We start from the raw sequence: 22,576 nt of genomic DNA, 5'->3' as shown, positions 1-22,576 counted from the left end.
GGATATATATATATATATATATATGTATATATATGTATGGATATATATATTTCTAGGATATATACACATATGTCTAGGATTACTTTATATATATTTCTATATATATATTTCTCAAGTGGCATCATACAAGATATACCATTGAACTTAATTTTTTACTTAGCATTATTCCTTTTAGATATTTACATATTTTAACATTGATATACACAAATATATATATACACATATATACACGCATATATAATCCCTTTTCTTTTTATATAATGAAAATAGAACTGTTATGAATACTGTTGGGAAAAATTAAAAAAATAAAATTTTCTGCCAATCCAGGAAGTATTTTCATAGATGTTGAAAAGAAAGGAAACCATTTTATGATTAAATAAGCATTAAGCCATAAAGAAGAGTTACACAATGAAGAAGGCTGAGCACCAAAGAATTGATACTTTCAGACTGTGGTTTTGGAGAAGACTCTTGAGAGTCCCTAACCAGTCAATCATAAAGGAAATGAACCCTGAATATTTATTGGAAGGACTGATGCTGAAGCTCAAGCTCCAGTACTTTGGCCATCTGATGCAAAGGTGGTCAACTCATTAGAAAAGACCCTGGTGCTGGGAGGGATTGAAGGGAGGAGGAGAAGGGAATGACAGAGGATGAGATGGTTGGATGGCATCACTGACTCAATACACTTGAGTGTGAGCAAAGTCTGGGAGATGGTGAAGGACAGGGAAGCCTAGCATGCTGCAGTCCATTGGGTCAGAAAGAGTTGGACATGACTGAGTGACTGAACAACAACAAAGCATTAAACCAAACTGGATTGCAAGTGACAGGAAGTCCAAGAAGACTGCAATGATAGAAAAAAATCTTAACCCTATTAAATACCTAACCAAATATAATCCATTATGTAGATGTTCCAAGATAAACCATAAACTGACCTCAAGTAAAATGACTTGACATCACTATTTGCTGTACAAAATTTAACCAAAGTGCATCTGGCAATTGGGGTGGCCATGAATTAGTTAATTCCCTTTGTCCAAAGGAAGGGGAAAAAATGAAACTTTTCTTATCTCTATGATAACCAGGCAATTAAGATTTAACTAGGGGCCTAGGTGAAACTCCCAGGTTACAGGGAAATAGGACCTGTATTCCTTGTTGTTGCTGTTCAGTCATTAAGTCATATCTGACTCTTTGTGACCCCATGGATTGCAGCATGCCAGGTTTTCCTGTCCTTCCCTATCTCCCGGAGTTTGCTAAAGTTCATGTCCATTCAGTCGGTGATGCTATCTAACCATTTCATCCTCTGCTGCTCCCTTATCCTTTTGCCTTCAATCTTTACCACCCTCAGTGTGTTTTCCAATGACTCGGCTCTTTGCTTCAGGTGGCCAAAGTACTGGAGCTTCAACTTCAGCATCAGTCTTTCCAATGAATATTCATGGTTGATTTCCTTCAGGATTGAATGGTTTGATCTCCTTGCTGTCCAGGGGACTCAGAAGAGTCTTATCCAGCACCACAATTGGAAAGCATCAATTCTCCAATGCTCCACATTCTCTATGGTCCAACTTTCATATCTGTACATGACTCCTGGAAAAACTATAGCTTTGAGTTTATAGACACATATTGGAAAAGTGATGTTTCTGCTTTTTAATATGCTCTATAGTTTTGTCATAGCTTTTCTTTCAAGAAGCAAGTGTCTTTTAATCTCATGTCAGCAGATACCATCTGCAGTGATTTTGGAGCCCAAGAAAATAAAATCTGTCACTGCTTGTACTTTTCCCCCTTATATTTGACAAGAAATGATGGGACTAGATACCATAATCTTAGAGGTTTGAATGCTGAGTTTTAAGCCAGCTTTTTCACTCTCCTCTTTTACCTTCATCAAAAGGCTCGTTGGTTCCTCTTCACTTTCTGCCATTATAGTGGTATCATCTGCATATCTGTGGTTATTGATATTTATCTCATCAATCTTGATTCTACCCTGTGTTTTATCCAGCCTGGCATTTCATATGGTATACTCTACATAGAAGTTAAATACTCAGGGTGACAGTATACAGCCTTGTCATACTCCTTTCCCAATTTTGAACCACTCTGTTTTTCCATGTCTGGTTCTACCTGTTGCTTCTTAACTAGCATACTAGTTTCTCAGGAGACAATTAAGATGGTCTGGTATTGCTATCTCTGTAAGAATTTCCCACAGTTTGTTGTGATCCACACAGTCAAAGGCTATAGCTGATGAAGCAGAAATACATGCTTTTCTAGAATTCCCTTGATTTCTCTATGGTCCAGCGAACGTTGGCAATTTGATCTCTGGTTCCTCTGCCTTTTCTAAATCTAGCTTGTACATACTATCTTGATGACTTGATGTCTTGATGAATGTAGCTTTGTAGTATAGCCTGAAGTCAGGAAGCTTGATTCCTCCAGCTCTGTTTTTATTTTTCAACGTTGCTTTGGCTATTTGGTGACTTTTTGTTTCCATACAAATTGTAAAATTTTTTTGTTGTGGTTTTCTGAAAAATGTCATTGTTAATTTGATAGGAATTGTATTGAATCTGTAGATTGCTCTGGGTGGTATAGTCATTTACACGATATTCATTCTTCCAATCCAAGAACAAGGTGTATCTCTCCATCTGTTTATGTAGTCTTTGATTTTTTTCATCAGTATCTTACAGTTTTCTGCATGCAGGTCTTTTGTCTCTTTAGGTAGGTTTATTCCTAGGTATTTTATTCTTTTTGTTGTAATTTTGAATAAGATTGCTGTCTTAGTTTCTCTTTCTGATTTTTCATTGTTAGTGTATAGAAATACAAGTGATTTCTATGTATTAATTTTATATCCTGCAACTTTAATATATTCATTGATCAGCTCTATTTTCTGGTGGCTTCTTTAGCGTTTTCTATGTATTGTATCATGTTGTCTGCAAATAGTGTGAGTTTTACTTCTTCTTTTTCAATCTGTATTCCTTTTATTTCTATTTCTTCTCTGATTGCCATGGCTCGGACTTCCAAAACTATGTTGAATGGTAGTAGCAAGAGGGGGCACCCTTGGCTGTTCCTGATCTTAGAAGAAATGCTTTCAGTTTTTCAACATTGAGAATAATGTTTGCTGTGATCATGTCATATGTGACCTTTATTATGTTGAGGTAAGTTCCTTCTGCACCAGTTTTCTGTAGAGTTTTTATCATATATGTGTGTTGAATTTTGTTAAGTTTTTATCTGCATCTATTGATATGATTATATGGTTTTTATATTTCACTTTGTTAATGTGGTGCATCACATGTATTGATTTTTGTATATTGAAGAATTAGTACATCTCTTGGGTAAATCCCACCAGCCACATGACACAGAAGAGAATGAAAAAGAAAGAAACAAAAAAGAATGAACAGACAAAACTCCAGGAGAAATGGTAAAAGTAAAACTAGACAAAAGCACAGAAAAAAGTTCACATACTCACACTCAGTAAAAGATAAAAACTGAAAAAAAAGAGAGAAGAGGAAAAGCACAAAAGGGGAAACAAAAGAGAAGAGAGCAATCAAGCCAATAAGGAAACCCATAAATGAAGCAAACACTAAAAACTAAAGTAGCATAAAAAAAAAACCCTGAAATTTCAAGAAATGCAGAAAGCCAACTAAAAAATTGCAAGGAAAGCATAAAACAAAGCCATCAAGACAATGATAAGGAAAAATATAGAAATAAAAGAGAGATGAAAACAAAAGGAAAAAGTGTAAAACATCGAAGAATTAAAGATAGCAAAGTATAAACTGTAGTTAAAATAGATAAAAATAAGGAAAAACCCAAAAACATGGAAAAAATGCAATGTAATAAATATACTGTGGAGTTAGGAAATAAAGTTAATTTATTTAAAAATAAAAGCATAAAAACTGAAAAGGTAAATAACAAAAATTAAAGTATAATACAACAAAAGAACAATGAAACAAAATGAACAAAAAAGTATATATGTAGTGGGCTTCCCTCATAGCTCAGTTGGTAAAGAGTCTGCCTACAATGCGGGAGACCTGGGTTTGATTCCTGGGTTGGGAAGATTCCTTGGAGAAGGAAATGGCAATCCACTCCGATATTCTTGCCTGGAAAATCCCATGGTCAGAGGAACCTGGCGGGCTACAGTCCATGGGGTCACAAGAGTCAGACACGACTTAGCGACTAAACCACCACCAAAGTGGTAGTAAGAATTTTTTCCTATTGCCTCTGTTGTCAGTGTCCTCACAAATACAGTGATCTCCAGCTAATTTCCTTTCTCAGGAAGTCCTCCAATATTTCTAGGAAAGTCTCTGGACCTGCTGTGAGCACCTTGGGACCAGCTCAGACTCAGATCTGACCTTAGTCCCGATTGTGGTTGCTAAGTCCACAATTGCCCCCAATGTCCACAGCCTCAGTGTGGGAACCCTCATTATTTATTCTGATAATTCACATATGCAGGGTTAGGAAGCCAATTGCAGAGCTTTAATCTGCTACTCCTGTGGCTGCACAAGTAAAATCCCTTTCTGTTCTTTGGTCATACAGCTCCTGGTGCTTAGCTTTGGTTTTGGCAGTCTCTTTTTGTATATTGCCCTCTGGTGTCTCCCCCCTCCCCCAGACAAGAGGGGGCTAATGTAGTGGCTGATTAAAGCTACTTGCTCACTTGGACCAGGGAGAGGGAAGAATATGGTGGACACATGTGGGATGTGTTGGGAGGAATGCCTGTTTCAGTAGAGACCTGCAGAAATTTGCTACAGACTAGAATGTGTTGTGTGCTCTCTCAGGGGAACTGGCCCCAGGTCATGGGTCCCTCAGCAATGTCAGACTGCACAGGCTCCTAAGAGGGTATGGGCAGTGACCTGCACTTGCTCACCACTCAGTGACAGTGGCAGGGTTGTTGCTCCCACCTCTAGGTCAGAGACCACAGCCATGGGTCACCCCACATGTGGCACTCCGGAAAGCAGTGCCCTGCCATCTGTGAGTGCACAGAGTTAGAACATCCCTGCCCTTCTTGCCTACCTGGCGTTGAGATCTCTTGCATCTCTGGCACCCTCAGACTTTTTTCAGCACCCTCTCTGCTGTTTCATAATACCCCCTCAGACAGTCTTTATGGCAATCAACCTCAGTCTTCTCCCTGAGGTCTGACCTCTGAAGCTTGAGCCTCAGGACCCAGGCGCCACCAGCCCTGGTGTGCATGCAGACAGTCATTTCAGAGTGGGGAGTGCTAGTCTGGCACTGATCTCTGTGCATAATTCTCTCTGCTTTACCTTCTGAGGTTCTGAAGCTCCTCCAAGAGGGATTTCTAAGTATCAGAAAATTTTCCTCCTTCACAGTTCCCTCCCAGGGTTGCAGGTCCCACCCTGATTCCTTTGTATTTTTTTCTTATTTCTTTTGCCCTACTCCATTGTGTGAAGATTAGCTTACCTTTTTGGAAGACTGGGGTCTTCTGTCAGCATTCAGTAGGTGTTCTGTAGGAGTTGATCCACATGCAGATGTATTTTTGATGTATTTGTTGGGGGAAGTTGATCACCACATCCTACTCCTCTGCCATCTTGAAGGTCCTCCTCTCTTTTCTTTACATGTGTTAAAGTTTCGCTCTCCACATTTAGGTTAGAATCCATCTAGTTTTATTTTTGTATACCATATGAATAGGTATCTAAATTTTTGTATGGATAGACAATTGTCCTAATATATTTTATGTAATAACATATCCTTTTTGCACTGGTTTGTCATGTCCTCTGTGTCATATACTGTTTTTCCTTGTATATGTGGATCTGTTTCTGGGATTTCTATTTCTATTCCATCTAGTTACTTGCCTCTCCTTGCACTTATACTGTCTTAATTATTATAGCTTGCAACAAGTCTAGCCTATTGATAGGGAGAGTCTGACTAACTTGTTCTTAAATATTCTCCTGACTGTTCTTGGTTTGGGACTTCTGTATTGAATGAAAGTGTTTATCAAGTTCCATAAATATTCTACTCATTATAATTGCTTTAAGCTTATAGACTGACCCCTTATTGTATCACGTTTTCCCATGTTTGGAAATGGATAATTATTTTCCCAATCAGGGGACATTTATGACTTTCAATATTGTTAAAAAATTTTTACATGAAATTCATGCATGTCTTTCCTTAGATGTATTTCAAGGTAGCTTATTCTTTTAGTTGTTACAATCAACCCCTTTAAATTATATTTTCTAATAGTTTATTTTTGACATATAGGAATTCTATTGAGTTTTCATGTTTATTTTTAAAATTTCTATTGAAGTACAGTTGATTTACAATATTATATTAGTTTCATGTATACTGCATAGTGATTCAAGTTTTTTTTTTTATTTTTAGTTTGTACACCACTAAAAGTTATCATAAGATTGTGGCTGTAATTCCTTATGCTATATAATATACAGTATCCTGTTGTTTACCTATTTTATACATATTTGCTTTTATCTCTTCATATCATACCTCTAATGGTCCCCTCCAGCTTTCCCTCTTCCCACTGGTAACCACTAGTATGTTTTCTATAACTGTGAATCGGATTCTGTTTTACTATATATTCATTTAATTATTTTTTTATATTCCATGTATAAGTGGTATCATACTGTATTTGTCTTCTCTGTCTGATTTATTTCATTAAGCATATCACCTAGGTTCATCCTCATTGCTGCAATGGCAGAATTTCTTTTTTATGACTGAGTAATATTTCCTTGTATATATGTATTTTTATACCTACCATATCTTCTGTATAGGTTAGGTTGTTGATGGGCACTTAGATGCTTCTATATCTTCGTTGTTGCTGCTATGTTGTGCATGTATCTCTTTGAGTTGGTATTTTAGTTTCTTCCAGATATGTACCCAGAAGTGGAATTGCTGGGTCATGTGGTAATTCTATTTTTAGTTTTTTGAGGAAACTCCATATTGTTTTTCATAGTGGCTGTGCCAATTTACATTTCTACCAGCAGTGTACAAGGGTTACCTTTTCTCCACATCCTCTCCAACATTTGTTATTTGTATGTATTTGTAGCCATTCTGACAGGGATGAGGTAATATTATTGTTTGGATTTTTATTTCTGTACTAATTAGCAATGTTAATCATCTTTACATGTGCCTGTTAGCCATCTTTGTGCCTTCTTTGAAAAAGTGTCTCTCTTCTGCCCATTTAATTTAGCTGTTTAGGATTTTTGGATATTGAATTGTGTGAACTGTTTATATATTTTAGATACTATCCCCTTGCCAGGTGCACCATTTTTAAATATTTTCTCCCATTCAGTAAGATGTCTTTTTATTTTGTCAGTGGTTTCCTTTGCTGTGCAAAAGCTTTGAATTTTAATTAGGTCCCATTTGTTTATTTTTCTTGTTCCTTTTGTCTTAGGAGACAGATTAAAATATATTGCTACCACTTATGTCAGACTGTTCTGCTTATATTCTCTTCAAGGAGTTTTATGGTTTCATGTATTACATTTACGTATTTAATCCATTTTGAGTGCATTTGTGTATATAGTGTGAAGAATGTTCTGATCTTATTCTTTGACACGGAGTTGTCCAGTTTTCCCAGCACCACTTACTGAAGAGACTGTCTTTTCTCAATTGTATATTCTTTTTTACTTTGTTGTAGTAGACTACTAATAGGTGCATGACTTTATTTCTGGGTTCTCTATTCTGTTCCATTGATCCATGTGACTGTCTTTGTGCCAGTACTGTGCTGTTTTGATTACTGTAGCTTTGTCATATAGTCCTAAGTTTGAGATTTTTCACATATCTAGATTTTTTTCTTTTTTTTCTGAAGATTGCCTTGTCAATTTGGATTTTTAGTGTTTCCCTAAGAATTTTAAGATTGTTTGCTCTAGCTCTGTGAAAAATGTCATGGGCATTTTGAAAATGATTGCATTGTCTGTAGATGGCTTTGGGTATTATGGCTGTTTTAACAGTATTCTTCCAATTCAAGGGTACAGGTTATCTTTTCATTTCTTTGTATCATCTTTAATTTCCTTCATCACTGTTTTGTAGTTTTCAGAGAGTTGGTCTTTCTGTTCATTGGTTAAGGTTATTACTAGATATTTTACTCTTTGATGAAATTTTAAGTGATATTTTCTTAACTTTCCCTTTCTGATATTGCATTATTAGTGTATAGAAACAACAGGTTTCTGTATGTTAATCTTGTATCCTGTAACCGTCCTGAATTTATTAGTTCGAATTGATTTTTTGATGGACATTTAGTGTTCTTCATATAATATATCATGTTCTCCTCAAATAGTGAGAATTGTTCTTCTTCTTTTCCAATTTGGATAACTTTTATTTCTTTCTCTACTTTGACTGCTATAGGTAGGACTTCTAATTAATATGAATTTTTCTTGGTTCAGACTTTGCTTGGTTGTAATAAACCTTTGAATGTTTCCCAGAGCTCCTACATAGTTGGTTTAGACAGCTTCTGGTTGTTTTCGTTTGTTTGTTTGTTTTGAAGTTCCTCTGGTGGACTAAGAGCCTGGAGTTTCTCAGCCTGTCATTTTGCTGACCTCTACCCCCATCCAAAATCACTGCAGATGCTGATTGCAGCCATGAAATTAAAAGACGCTTACTCCTTGGAAGGAAAGTTATAACCAACCTAGATAGTATATTAAAAAACAGAGACATTACTTTGCCAACAAAGGTCCGTCTAGTCAAGGCTATGGTTTTTCCCGTGGTCATGTATGGATGTGAGAGTTGGACTGTGAAGAAAGCTGATCGCCGAAGAATTGATGCTTTTGAACTGTGGTGTTGGAGAAGACTCTTGAGAGTCCCTTGGACTGCAAGGAGATCCAACCAGTCCATTCTAAAGGAGATCAGACCTGGGTGTTCATTGGAAGGACTGATGCTAAAGCTGAAACTGCAATACTTTGGCCACCTCATGTGACGAGTTGACTCACTGGAAAAGACTCTGATGCTAGGAAAGGTTGGGGGCGGGAGGAGAAGGGAACAACAGAGAATGAGATGGCTGGATGGCATCACCGACTCGATGGACATGAGTTTGAGTGAACTCCGGGAGTTGGTGATGGACAGGGAGGCCTGGCGTGCTGTGATTCATGGGGTCGTGGAGAGTCGGACACGACTGAGCGACTGAACTGAACTGAACTGAACTGACCCCCATCCCTTTTATTCTCTTCTTTTGTTATTCTTATTAGGGCCTCTTGTCTTTCTGCCTCTTTCATTTTCTTTTATATTTTCTTAATGTTTATTTTTCTTTGCTGTTTTGGGGGTGATATTCGCAGATCTGTTTTCCAGTTCAGTACCAGTAGATTGATTGTTATTTTCTCTTATTATGTTAAAATTAATACTTCATTTTATTATTTATATTGGTTATTGCTGATGAGAAATGGTATGTTTGATTATTGTCCTTTCTGAGGTTATCTGCACATGGATTCTATTTTTCACTTTATCTCTGAATATTATAAATATACCTATTAAAATATCTTTTAGATTGTACTGTAATTCTAGTTCTCTCAGAAAATAGTATTCTGATTTATTTTGGCTCTCATGTTACTTTCCTAGCATCAGTTGTAATTTTTGACTATTGAATTCTCCTGGGTGGGAGTTCTTTGAAATTTCCCCTTGTACCCTGGATTCTGGAGTCATCTTTAATGAGGCCGTTATCCTTTTGCTTCTTGGAGCTTGCTGGTGCGGGTTTATGATCAGTTTTGGCATGTTGCAATGGTGAATGGAATTGTTTCTTTAATTTCTCTTTCTATTTTCTCATTATTAGTGTATAGGAATGCAAGGGATTTCTGTGTGTTGATTTTATATCCTGCAACTTTACTACATTCATTGATTAGCTCTAGTAATTTTCTGGTGGAGAAGGCAATGGCACCCCAGTCCAGTACTCTTGCCTGGGAAATTCCATGGACGGAGGAGCCTGGTGGGCTGCAGTCCATGGGGTCGCTAAGAGTCGGACATGACTGAGCGACTTCACTTTCACTTTTCACTTTCATGCATTGGAGAAGGAAATGGAAACCCATGCCAGTGTTCTTGCCTGGAGAATCCCAGGGACGGGGGAGCCTGGTGGCTGCCGTCTGTGGGGTCGCACAAAGTTGGACACAACTGAAGCGACTTAGCAGCAGCAGCAGCAGCAAGTAGGCAAATATGCATTTAGAGAATCTGCAAAAGATGAGAATCAACTGTATCTAGTTCTCATACCTTTCCATTGGCTACTTGGCCTCAGGTACTGTTCTATGCTCTGGTTCTGAATTTCCTCTTTATTTCTACTATTTGAGAGTTTCTTTTTCTTGCTTTTCAGGTCTATTGGTTATTTTAAAAGACACAGAGATACTCACTTATTGCGTTTTACTCAGCATTTTTATGTGTTTGGATTAGGAACAGGACTTATTGATCAAATCAGTCTTAGTGAGTGGGTTCTTTATTTAAAATAACAAAATCATACACTCAAGGCTGTGAGAGCTAAAACAGACCATAAAGATTATCTTGGAGAGTTCTTAAAGTAGACATTAGAATTTCTGGGAACTTGAAATGAAATTCTGTATATTTTATCATACTCTAGACAAGTCCATAATCCTTTATTTATTTATTTATGTAAGAGCCGCTGATCGTCCAATTTGATTTTAATTTTTACAAGACAAGAGCAAATGTTTTAATTAGATGTTCATAGCTGTCTTATTAATAGTAATAATAGCCCAGTTTTAAAATAAAAAGAATTGCCTTTATAAAGTGATTTTAGTTTTTATGCTATGACATCTTAATCTCCACAATAACTCTCTGAAATAGATGATATTACAGTGTTATGTATAAACTGAAAGTAAATCACAGTAACTATTAAGTAGTGAGGATTTTTTAAAAATCAAGGCCCAGAGATGTGAAGTTACTTGCCCAAACCCACAAAGCTGATTAATTCCCGAGTGAAGATTTAGAATTCCAGTCTTAGTGATCTTTCCACTACCTCATTGTTCTTTGGAAAACTACACAGCACTAACAGATGTTAATATGAGGATTCATTTAAGCTATTAAATTTGTAAGTGTAAAGGGAGGCATATATTAAGAGAACAACTGTTTTTTAGAAAGCAGCCAAAACCACCAATCCTGGCATTCCCTTGGGCATTCCATTGCTTAATATGCTTGTTTTTGATGTAGTACAGTTCCTTAGTACTGTCTTGACTCCTTGCGACCCTGGGGACTGCAGCACACCAGGCTTCCTTGTCCTTAACTATCTCCCAGAGTTTGCGCAAACTCATGTCCACTGAATCGATGATGCCATCAAACCTTCTCATCCTCTGTTGCCCTCTTCTCCTCCTGCCCTCAATCTTTCCCAGAATCAGGGACTTTTCCAGTGAGTTGGCTCTTCACATCCAGTGGCCAAAGTATTGGAGCTTCAGCTTCAGCATCAATCCTTCCAATGAATAGTCAGGGTTGATTTCCTTTAGGATTGACTGGTTTGATCTCCTTGCTGTTCAAGGGACTGTCAAAAGTCTTCTCTAGCACCACGATTCAAAAGCATCAATTCTTCAGTGCTTACCCTTCTTTGTGGTCCAAATCTCACATCCATGCATGACTACTGGAAAAACCAGAGCTTTCAATATACGGACCTTTGTGATGTCTCTGCTTTTAATATTCTGTCTAGGTTTGTCATAGCTTTTCTTCTAAGGAGCAAGCATCTTTTAATTTTGTGACTGAAGTCACCATCTGCAGTGATTTTGGAGCCCAAGAAAATAAAGTCTGTCACTGTTTCTGTTGTTTCCCCATCTATTTGCCATGAGGTGATGGGACTAGATGCCATGATCTTAGTTTTTGCATGTTGAGTTTTATGTCAGCTTTTTCACTCTCCTCTTTCACCTTCATCAAGAGGCTCTTTAGTTCCTCTTCTCTTTAAGAAGTAGGACTGCATCTATCAGGGTTTGAGTCATAATGAAACTTAGCTTCTTGAGTTTTATCCCAATTGAAAAGTAAATGCAGTATTTATTTGTTATTTCTGCTCTAATTTTTTCATGATTTTGTTCCTTCTCCTAGCTCTGAGATTTGTTTGTTCTTTTTTCTTGCTCCTTTAGGTGTAACTTTAGATTGTTTGTTTGAGATTTTTCTTGTTTCCTGACGTAAGCTTGTATTGTTATAAACTTCCTTCTTTGCAGTGCTTTTGCTGCATCCCATAGATTCTGGATCTTTGTATTTTTAATTTATAAATCCATTTTACCACTTCCTGAATTTGGAATTTTTACTACATTCATGTTTAATTTAATATTGACAAAGTGGGATTTACATCTACCATTTGCTACTTATTTTTGCTATACGTTTCTTATTCTTCTATTCTTTCACTATTGTCTTCTTTTGTAGAAAAAAAATTCCTAGTATACTATTTTAGTTAGTTTGTTGTTTACTATATATTTTCAGCTGTTTACTTATGGGTTGTCCTGGGATATACAATTGCTATCTTAACAATGTAGGATTGATAAATACTAATTCTTTAATCTGTAACATTGAATGGTTTGCCTTGGAAACGAACAGAAATCATTCTGTCGTTTTTAAGATTGCATCCAAGTACTGCATTTCGGACTCTTTTTTTGACCATGATGGCTACTCCATTTCTTCTAAGGGATTCCTGCCCACAGTAGTAGATATAATGGTCATCTGAGTTAAATTCACCCGTTCCAGTCCATTTTAATTCACTGATTCCTAGAATGTCTATGTTCACTCTTGCCATCTCCTGTTTGGCCACGTCCAATTTGCCTTGATTCATGGACCTAACATCCCAGGTTCCTATGCAATATTGCTCTTTACAGCACTGGACCTTTCTTCTATCACAGGTCACATCCACAACTTGGTATTGGTTTTGCTTTTGCTCCATCCCTTTATTCCTTCTAGAGTTATTTCTCCACTGATCTCCAGTAGCATACTGGGCACCTACCTACCTGGGGAATTCCTCATTCAGTAGCCTATCATTTTGCCCTTTGATACTGTTAATGGGGTTCTCAAGGCAAGTATACTGAAGTGGTTTGCCATTCCCTTCTCCAGTGGACCACATTCGGCTGTGGTCCATGTGATCAGATTGACTAGTTTCCTGTGATTATGATTTCAGTGTGTCTGCCCTCTGATGCCCCCTCGCAATACCTACTGTCTTAGTTGGGTTTCTCTTACCTTGGGCATGGGATATCTCTTCACAGTTGCTTCAAGAAAGCGCAGCCTCTGCACCTTACCTTGGACGAGGGGTATCTTCTCAAGGCCGCCCCTCCTGACCTTGAAGATGGAGTAGCTCCTCTCGGCCCTCCTGCGGCCGCGCTGCTACCTCCTATTGCACGTGGAGTAGCTAATCTCAGCCGCCGGTCCTGGCTTCAGGCGTAGGGTAGCTCCTCACGGCTGCGCCTCTTTGCGTGGTCGGTTGCGTCGGGGCCCGCGTCTCTCGCGTCTGCATCGCTGGGGCGGCGTCTCTCGCGTCTGCACCGCCCGGCGGGGCCAGTGTCTCTCGTGTCGATATTACAGTAATTCAGGCCTATGCTCCAACCAGTAACGCTGAAGAAGCTGAAGTTGAACGGTTTTATGAAGACCTACAAGACCTTTTAGAACGAACACCCAAAAAAGATGTCTTTTTCATTATAGGGGACTGGAATGCAAATGTAGGAAGTCAAGAAACACCTTGAGTAACAGGCAAATTTGGCCTTGGAGCACGGAATGAAGCAGGGCAAAGGCTAATAGAGTTTTGTCAAGAGAACGCACGGGTCATAGCAAACACCCTCTTCCAACAACACAAGAGAAGACTCTACACATGGACATCACCAGATGGTCAACACCGAAATCAGATTGATTATATTCTTTGCAGCCCAAGATGGAGAAGCTGTATACAGGTAGCAAAAACAAGACCAGGAGCTGACTGTGGCTCAGATCATGACCTCCTTATTGCCAAATTTAGACTTAAGTTGAAGAAAGTGGGGAAAATCACTAGACCATTCAGATATGACCTCAATCAAATCCCTTATGATTATACAGTGGAAGTGAGAAATAGATTTAAGGGATTAGATCTGATAGATAGAGTGCCTGTTGAACTCTGGATGGAGGTTCGTGACATTGTACAGGAGACAGGGACCAAGATCATCCCCATGGAAAACAAATGCAAAAAAGCGAAGTGGCTGCCTGAGGAGGCCTTACAAATAGCTGTGACAAGAAGATAAGCGAAAAGCAAAGGAGAAAAGGAGAGACATAAGCATCTGAATGCAGAGTTCCAAAGAATAGCAAGGAGAGATAAGAAAGCCTTCCTCAGTGATCAATGCAAAGAAATAGAGGAAAACAACAGAATAGGAAAAACAAGATACCTCTCCAAGAAAATTCGAGATACCAAGGGAACATTTCATGCAAAGATGGGCTCCATAAAGGACAGAAATGGTATGGACCTAACAGAAGCAGAAGATATTAAGAAGAGATGGCAAGAATACAATGAACTGTACAAAAAAGATCTTCACGACCAAGATAGTCACGATAACGTGATCACTGACCTAGAGCCAGACATCTTGGAATGTGACGTCAAGTGGGCCTTAGAAATAATCACTACGAGCAAAGCTAGTGGAGGTGATGGAATTCCAGTTGAGCTATTTCAAGTCTTGAAAGATGATGCTGTGAAAGTGCTGCACTCAAAATGCCAGCAGATTTGGAAAACTCAGCAGCGGCCACAGGACTGGAAGAGGTCAGTCTTCATTCCAATCCCAAAGAAAGGCAATGCCAAAGAATACTCAAACTACCGCACAATTGCATTCATCTCACATGCTAGTAAAGTCATGCTCAAAATTCTCCAAGCCAGGCTTCAGCAATATGTGAACTGTGAACTCCCAGATGTTCAAGCAGGTTTTAGAAAAGGCAGAGGAACCAGAGATCAAATTGCCAACATCCGCTGGATCATGGAGAAAGCAAGAGAGTTCCAGAAAAACATCTATTTCTGCTTCATTGACTATGCCAAAGCCTTTGACTATGTGGATCACAATAAACTGTGGAACATTCTGAAAGAGATGGGAATACCAGACCACCTGACCTGCCTCTTGAGAAATCTGTATGCAGGTCAGGAAGCAACAGTCAGAACTGTACATGAACAACAGACTGGTTCCAAATAGGAAAAGGAGTGCGTCAAGGCTGTATATTGTCACCTTGCTTATTTAACTTCTATGCAGAGTACATCATGAGGAACGCTGGGCTGGAAGAAGCACAAGCTGAAATCAAGACTGCTGGGAGAAATATCAATTACCTCAGATATGCAGATGACACTACCCTTATGGCAGAAAGTGAAGAGGAACTAAAAAGCCTCTTGATGAAAGTGAAAGAGGAGAGTGAAAAGGTTGGCTTGAAGCTCAACATTCAGAAAACAAAGATCATGGCATCTGGTCCCATCACTTCATGGGAAATAGATGAAAAAACAGTGGAAACAGTGTCAGACTTTATTTTTTTGGGCTCCAAAATCACTGCAGATGCTGATTGCAGCCATGAAATTAAAAGACACTTACTCCTTGGAAGGAAAGTTATGACCAACCTTGATAGTATATTAAAAAGCAGAGACATTACTTTGCCAACAAAGGCCCATCTAGTCAAGGCTATGGTTTTTCCTGTGGTCATGTATGGATGTGAGAGTTGGACTGTGAAGAAAGCTGATCGCCGAAGAATTGATGCTTTTGAGCTGTGGTGTTGGAGAAGACTCTTGAGAGTCCCTTGGACTGCGAGGAGAGCCAACCAGTCCATTCTAAATTAGATCAATCCTGGGTGTTCATTGGAAGGTTTGATGCTAAAGCCGAAACTGCAATACTTTGGCCACCTCTTGCGACGAGTTGACTCCCTGGAAAAGACTCTGATGCTGGGAAAGGTTGGGGGCGGGAGGAGATGAGGACGACAGAGAATGAGATGGCTGGATGGCATCACCGACTCAATGGACATGAGTTTGAGTGAACTCCGGGAGTTGGTGATGGACAGGGAGTCCTGGCGTGGTGTGATTCATGGGGTCGCGGAGAGTCAGACACGACTGAGCGACTGAATTGAACTGAACTGAACTGAACTGAACTGAATTCTTTAATCTATAACAACTTTTCTCCAAAATAGCTATGTTACCTCCCTTTTCTTTTGTACTAGTATTTTCATATAAATTGCATTTTGTACATTATAATTACTTCAACATTGTTTTATAATTATTGCTATACACAGTTTTACTTTGATTCATACAGAAAAAGAGAACAATTACAAACAAAGTACCTTACTCTGTCTTCTATGTTTTCATATATTTCCTTTCCTGGTGTCATTTACTTCTTTGTGTGGGTCAAATTACTGTTTAATGTTCTTTGATTTTAACCTGGAAGTCTCCTATTAGCATTTATTTTAAGGCTCTTTTGCTCGCAATGGACTGTTTCAGTTTTTGTTAATATGGGAATATCTTAATTTTCTCTTAATTTTTGAAAGTTAATTCTGGTAGATATAGAATATTTTTTGATAGTTTTTTCCCCCCAGAACTTTGATTTTGTCACTTAATTCTTTGGGAGCCTTCATGATTTTTGATAAAAAGTCAGCTGTTAATCTTATGGAGACTCTCTCTTGTGAATGATAAGTCAATTTTTCTTGATTCTTTTTAAACTTCCCTTTCTTTTGTCTTTCAATAGTTTGACTGTGAAGTTTCTAGTTGTGTATATCTTTGAGTTTATCTTCCTTCAAATGTGTTGAGCTTGTTGGGAGTACAGATTAATATTTTTCATCAAATGGGGCAAATGTTCTTTCTCTCCTTTTCTCTCTCCTCTTCTGAGATTCATACTATGTATGTAGTGTCATGTTGGTTGGTGTTACACAGGTCTCTGAAGCTTTGCTGATTTTTCTTCATTTTCCTTTCCTTCCCCCAGTTTCCATAAACTGGGTTATCTCATTTGATCTGTCTTCAAGTTCATTGACTCTTTCTTCTGCTCAAATTTAATCTTGAGCCTTTGTAGTAAAATTTTTATTTCAGTTATTGTGCTTTTTATGTACAGAAATTGTAATTAGTATTAGTTCTTATAAAATTATCTCCAGCTCTCTATTGATATTGTCTCTTTGTTGACACATCATTCTCATTCTTTCCTTTAATCATTTAGGCATGGTTTACTTTAATTCTCTGAATATATTTAAAATAGCTAATTTAAATTGTTTGTTTTTAGTAAGTCCAATGTCTGGGCTTCCTCATGGATAGTTTCTCTCGATAACATTATTTTCCTTAAGTACAGGCCAGTGTTCTCTGTGTGTCTAAATTTCTTTTTGGAAAGGATACATTTAAAATAATATAGCGTGACTACTCGGAAAGTTAGATCATATCCCAATCCCCAGGGTTTGTTGTAAGTGACTGTTGTTGTTTGTTTGTGTTTTGAACTTCTGGATTAATTCTGTGTTAAAGTCTGTAGTTTTTGTTGTGCAAAGCCATTGAAGCCTTTAATAGGTTAGCTTAGTGTTCAGCTAATTATTGGGCAATGAATTTATGAAATAATTTGAACCTGTACGTCTCCAAACTTTGCCAATGGACTTTCTGTATGTGTTGAGGCATTTCTTAAATATTCATCCAGTAGATTTACAACTCTGCCTTACCACTCTCTTCATGCTTATATAGGGCCTCAAATTCAGGAGAAGAGAAAGAGAATTCTTTCATGGGCAAACACACAACCCAGAGTATGCAGTTTTCTTTTCATGAATGTGTCTTTCTAGATTTCTAGGAAGAGTTTGCATCTTTGTAAAGACCCCTTTGGACATGTCATTCTCTACTCTGTCACCCACCCCCCCATTTAACTGTTTTAGTCCATCTCTTTATAACTCCAATTTGTACATTCCCCTAGGTCACCATAGTCTTAAACAATTTCAGATGATTGTTTTTGATAAATGCTCCAATGGCAGCATTGTTTACAGACAATAAACTTAGGGTTAAGACAAGTAGAGGTAAACTCTAAGAATGGAGCTTTCTGTACCTGTCAAACTGGACAAATAGTGATAATTTTCTGAGAGTGGGGCCTTGTGAACCTCTAACATCCTTCTGCCTTCTCCAGTGGCTGTTAAACTATTGATTTCATAGCTACTATAGCTATGAGGCTGTTGGTTTTCAGTGGTTATTACAGAGCTGGAAAGAAGGTGATTTGATTAGGGTAACTATATACTAAAAAGTTCACTGGTTTTTTAAATCAAAATTCACTCATTTTTTTTCAATAGATAGCACTCAGATTGTTAAAGCTTTAGTTAATTTAGGTAGTATCTGATATATATATATATATGTACAAAAAACTTATATGCAGAATATATAAATTTTACAGCTCAATAATAAAACAAGCAAAATAATTATAAAACAGGCAAAAATTTGAACAGACCCTTCATGAAAAAAATATGAAAAATGCCCAATAAGTATATGATAAGATATTCAGCACCATTAGTTATCAGGAAAATGCAAAGTAAAATTTGTTAAATACCACTATACACCCATTAGAATAACTAAAATCAACATGCAGAAGTAACCAGATGCTGGAAAGTATGTGGATCAACTGAAATTCTCATACATTGTTAATAGGAATACAAAATAGTACAATTGTTTTGGAAGACAGTTGACCTTTCCTTGTATAGTTTAATTAATAGGCACTTACCAGTTAACCATTCATTGAGCTCCTAGAGTGCACTCCTTGGGAGAAGTGAAAGCATATGAACCAGAAAGACTTTTACATGAACATTTATAACAGTTTTTATACACAATAATGAAAAGCTAGAAACATGGCAAATGTCCCTGAATAGGTGAATGAATGAATTATGGTATATTTATACAATGTGATACCACTTAGAAACAAAAAGAATGAATTACTGGTTAATAAATTGCCAAGACATTGTGCAGAGTTAAACAAGTTAGAAATAAAAGAAGATATTCTGTATAATTCTGTAGAAAAGTATAGTGATAAACAAATTGTAATCTGTGTAACATGAATTAATTATTAACTAATCAATCCCATTTATGTTCTACCTCATTCCCATAAAACTTCAATTGCCTCATAGGCACTATTCAACTACATTCTTAAATGAATTAGAAAAAGATGAGGGGAAAACATTATAGAAGACACATGAATAAATCAGTAGTTGATGGAGAGAGAACCGAAAAAGAAAAATTATGAGAGTGTCTTTGTGGGTGGTGATGGGGAAATATCAGGGAGGATATAAGGGTGAATTTACATGGTTTGCAGTGATACAGTGAACTTTAGAATGATAAGAAAATAAATGTCCTTTCCGTGACAATCCTTCTAGGTTATCTGTTGATTCTTTGTATTCAAGAAATTTCCCAACACTTTTATCTAAAATATATGAGTCTTTCCTGGCACTTCCCTCAGTACAGAGGCCGAATAAATGAGACACTGTTTTCATGAAGAGCTGTTAATTTATGTTTGTATTTTTGTGCATGTGACTTGCTGCATTGTCTCATTTTGTGGGTTTGTTTATAAGGTGAGGATGGTAATACCAATCTTCAAATACTTCAGGAGGGTAGTTGAAAGGTATTTGTGCAAAGCCTTTCATAAACATCTTCAAACTCTATGCAGATATAAGGGTAGTATTTTGAAGTCCCAGAAATCTGGAGAAGAGTGTTGGTGCAAATAATGAAAAGGGGAATGAATGTAACTCCTTTCTCACTCCATGCCTTTACTTACAAAATACTGTAAATGTTGAAAATTGTAATATTTGTGGTTTCCAAAATGTTCATATAATTCTAAATGAGAAGTCATTTATAACTGTACTTAGCTTAGCTCAATTTATGAAATCTTGGTATTTGTGAAAGAGCAATATAATGAATATTATATTTAATTTCCCAGAGTCAAGAAGAGTGCATGGGAACTTCTGGGGTTGCTATTTTTTTTTTTTTTTTTGCTGCTGGCCAAAGAGACCAAAGAAAAGGTTTTCAGATATGAAACCAGTTTTGTTTTCTCTTTGCTGATGAAATATGGAAGGCAGTGTATGCATACTCCTCTCATATTTATGTGGCCTAGATTTGAAGTGGAAATGTGATTCTAAAATGTGGAAATTTGAAAAGGCATGGTAACCTGGTCTGCAATCTCCAATCTCTGTGAAGTATTTTTTATTATTACTATTGCCATTGATGTGTTCAAAGGATCAAGGTTCTAAATAATGAAAATAAGAACTTCTGAAAAGAGGACATAGACAAAAAGATAATAAAACTCCTTGCAGGTTTATCTGTTCCAAACAAATGCTTGAGTATGTTTTATTGTGTTTAACCATGATAGTCTAACCATGATAGATTTTCACTGAAAGGGATAGGTACTGTTGTTTGTATTGTCTCTCCTTCTGTTAGGGTGAGAGCAAAAACTTTCTGTAGTTTGTATATCTGATAGATATGAAGTTGGGGGATGGTGAAACTAAGGAGTGAAAGAAGAAATAGGAAAGGGGGAACAAAAATTACAAGAAGCTTGATATTTCCTAGAATATGGTCTTAATGTGTTACTTTAGTTGGTGAGAGCAGTGCTCTTGAAACTCTAAAGAGCATGTGACTCCCTTAGGGATTATATAAAAATGCAGTTTCTGATTCAGCAAGTCTGGGGTGTGACCTGGGAATGTGTATTTCCATTAAGCTCCCAAATGATGATGATACTGGTGGCCTGAGAACCACTCTTGGAGTAACAAAGTTGGAGGTTTGACGAGATCTTGGTGAAGGTCATATTTTAAAATTTTCAATAAGGATAATTTGTCATAATGGTATCTAATTGTGTTTAATTTTACATCATCAATAAACTTTTGTATAATAAAATTTAAAATCATTCACCAAAAATCACATACATGTGTCTGGCATACCACCCACAATTTTTTCATAAACTATTTCCTTATTTTAGATCCCTTAGTAAATACTCAGTGAGGAAGTTAAATTTGTGTTTCTGCCAGATAGTTCCTTCACCAAAGCTGCCATCTGGTTAATGTGTAAAATGTTAAAGTGTTGTTTATATGGTCATAGGAAAGGCCCCAGAAAGGCAGACAGACCACTAGGCTTCTAGTTCCAGCTCTCCCAGCTAGCTCTGGAACCTGGAGCTATTTTTTTTTTTCCTTTGTAAAATGACTGTGAATATTTGTTTAGTAGACTTGAGAAAGTATCTAGTCCATTGTCCATAATAGACACTCAAAAAAGCTTAAGGAGACTCTTAAGAGTAGAACTAAGCAGAAATGAGAAGGCAGTGGCAAGCCACTCCAGTACTCTTGCCTGGAAAATCCCATGGATGGAGGAGCCTGGTGGGCTGCAGTCCATGGGGTCGCTAGGGGTCGGACACGACTGAGCGACTTCACTTTCACTTTTCACTTTCACACATTGGAGAAGGAAATGGCAACCCACTCCAGTGTTCTTGCCTGGAGAATCCCAGGGACGCGGGAGCCTGGTGGGCTTCTGTCTATGGGGTCACACAGAGTCGGACACGACTGAAGTGACTTAGCAGTAAGCAGCTTTAGGTCTCACAGGTCACATAGGACAGGGATTGAGGATAAAGCATGTCCAATAATTTAAACGGAGGACTTCACTAAGCTTCCCTACTTCATCTTTAATGTGTGATTTTAGTTGCTCAAATCTTCTGTGGAAGATCTAATCTTTTCTTTAACATCTTCCAATGCAATTTGCTACCTGCTGGGAGCACTTCCCTTTGTTTTTCTCCTGTCTGTCCTAACAGAGATGAGGAAATCAGGCAGAAGGCTGCAGCATTGACCATTTTTCCCATTTCCTTTCCTTTGCAGATTATTCTTCTGCTGTTCAGAAATTTTCTCAGACATTGCAGTCCTTTCAGTTTGATTTCATTGGAGATACGCTGACTGATGACGAGATTAACATTGGTAAGTCTTCAGCTATTTGTGGCCATGTGACTCTCAAAGCTGGTCTGAGAAAAAGCAGCCTCCTTGGTGAATATAGAGAACTTGGGCATCTTTGATCCCCCTTTGTCACCTGTTGTCCTAAGTTCCTGGGAGACTGCTCAAGAAACATAAAGAAACATTCCCTCCTAGTCCCATTTCTTCCTCATACAAAAGCAATCAAAAGATATCCTTTGGACTTCCCTGGTGATACAGTGGATAAGAATCTGCCTGCCAGTGCAGGGAATATGGGTTCAATCCCTGGTCCCAGAAGATTCCACAAGCCTTGGAGCAACAGGACCATGTGGCACAACTACTGAGCCCACGTTCTAGAGCCTGTGAGCCACAACTACTGAGCCCACGTGATGCACCTACTGAAGCCTGTGTTCCTAGAGCCTGTGCTCCACAACAAGAGAAGCCCCCACAATGAGAAGCCCATGTACCAAAATGAAGAATAACCCCTGCTCACCAGAATGAGAGAAAGCCCATACACAGAAAGAAAGACCTAGCACAACCAAAAATAAAATATATTTTAAAAAAATATCCCATAAGCTTCCATTTAGGTCTTTGACTCAGTCTTCAGGGCAATTTTTCTTTAAAAAAATCTAAAACATGAAAATGGGACTTCCCAGGTGGAGCAGTGGTAAAGAATCCACTTGCCAATGCAAGAGACGCAGGTTTGATCCCCGAGTCAAGAATATCCCCTGAAGAGGGAAATGGTAAACCATTCCAGTATTCTTGCCTGAAAAATTCCCTGGACAGAGGAGCCTGGTGGGCTACAGTTCATGGGGTCGCAAAACATTGGATACGA

The 22,576-nt window shown here is 37.9% G+C and overlaps 1 protein-coding gene across 7 annotated transcripts in view; it reads left to right on the top strand.

Moving 5' to 3' along the window:
- OPHN1 (oligophrenin 1) overlaps positions 1-22,576 on the top strand; it is a 534,987-nt gene that overhangs the window by 94,066 nt on the left and 418,345 nt on the right. For all 7 annotated transcript variants that reach the window (XM_088833841.1, XM_088833840.1, XM_088833845.1 and 4 more), the window contains one exon: positions 21,655-21,750. In XM_088833841.1, the coding sequence (XP_088689967.1) occupies positions 21,655-21,750 (96 nt within the window). The remainder of the gene's footprint in view (positions 1-21,654; positions 21,751-22,576) is intronic.

This window comes from Moschus berezovskii, chromosome X (genome assembly GCF_049115385.1).
Source record: "Moschus berezovskii isolate FMDL1 chromosome X, NW_MosBer_1.0, whole genome shotgun sequence".
Taxonomy (NCBI): domain Eukaryota; kingdom Metazoa; phylum Chordata; class Mammalia; order Artiodactyla; family Moschidae; genus Moschus; species Moschus berezovskii.
Note: the sequence above shows the minus strand (reverse complement) of the source record. Positions and strands in the feature narration are given on the sequence as shown.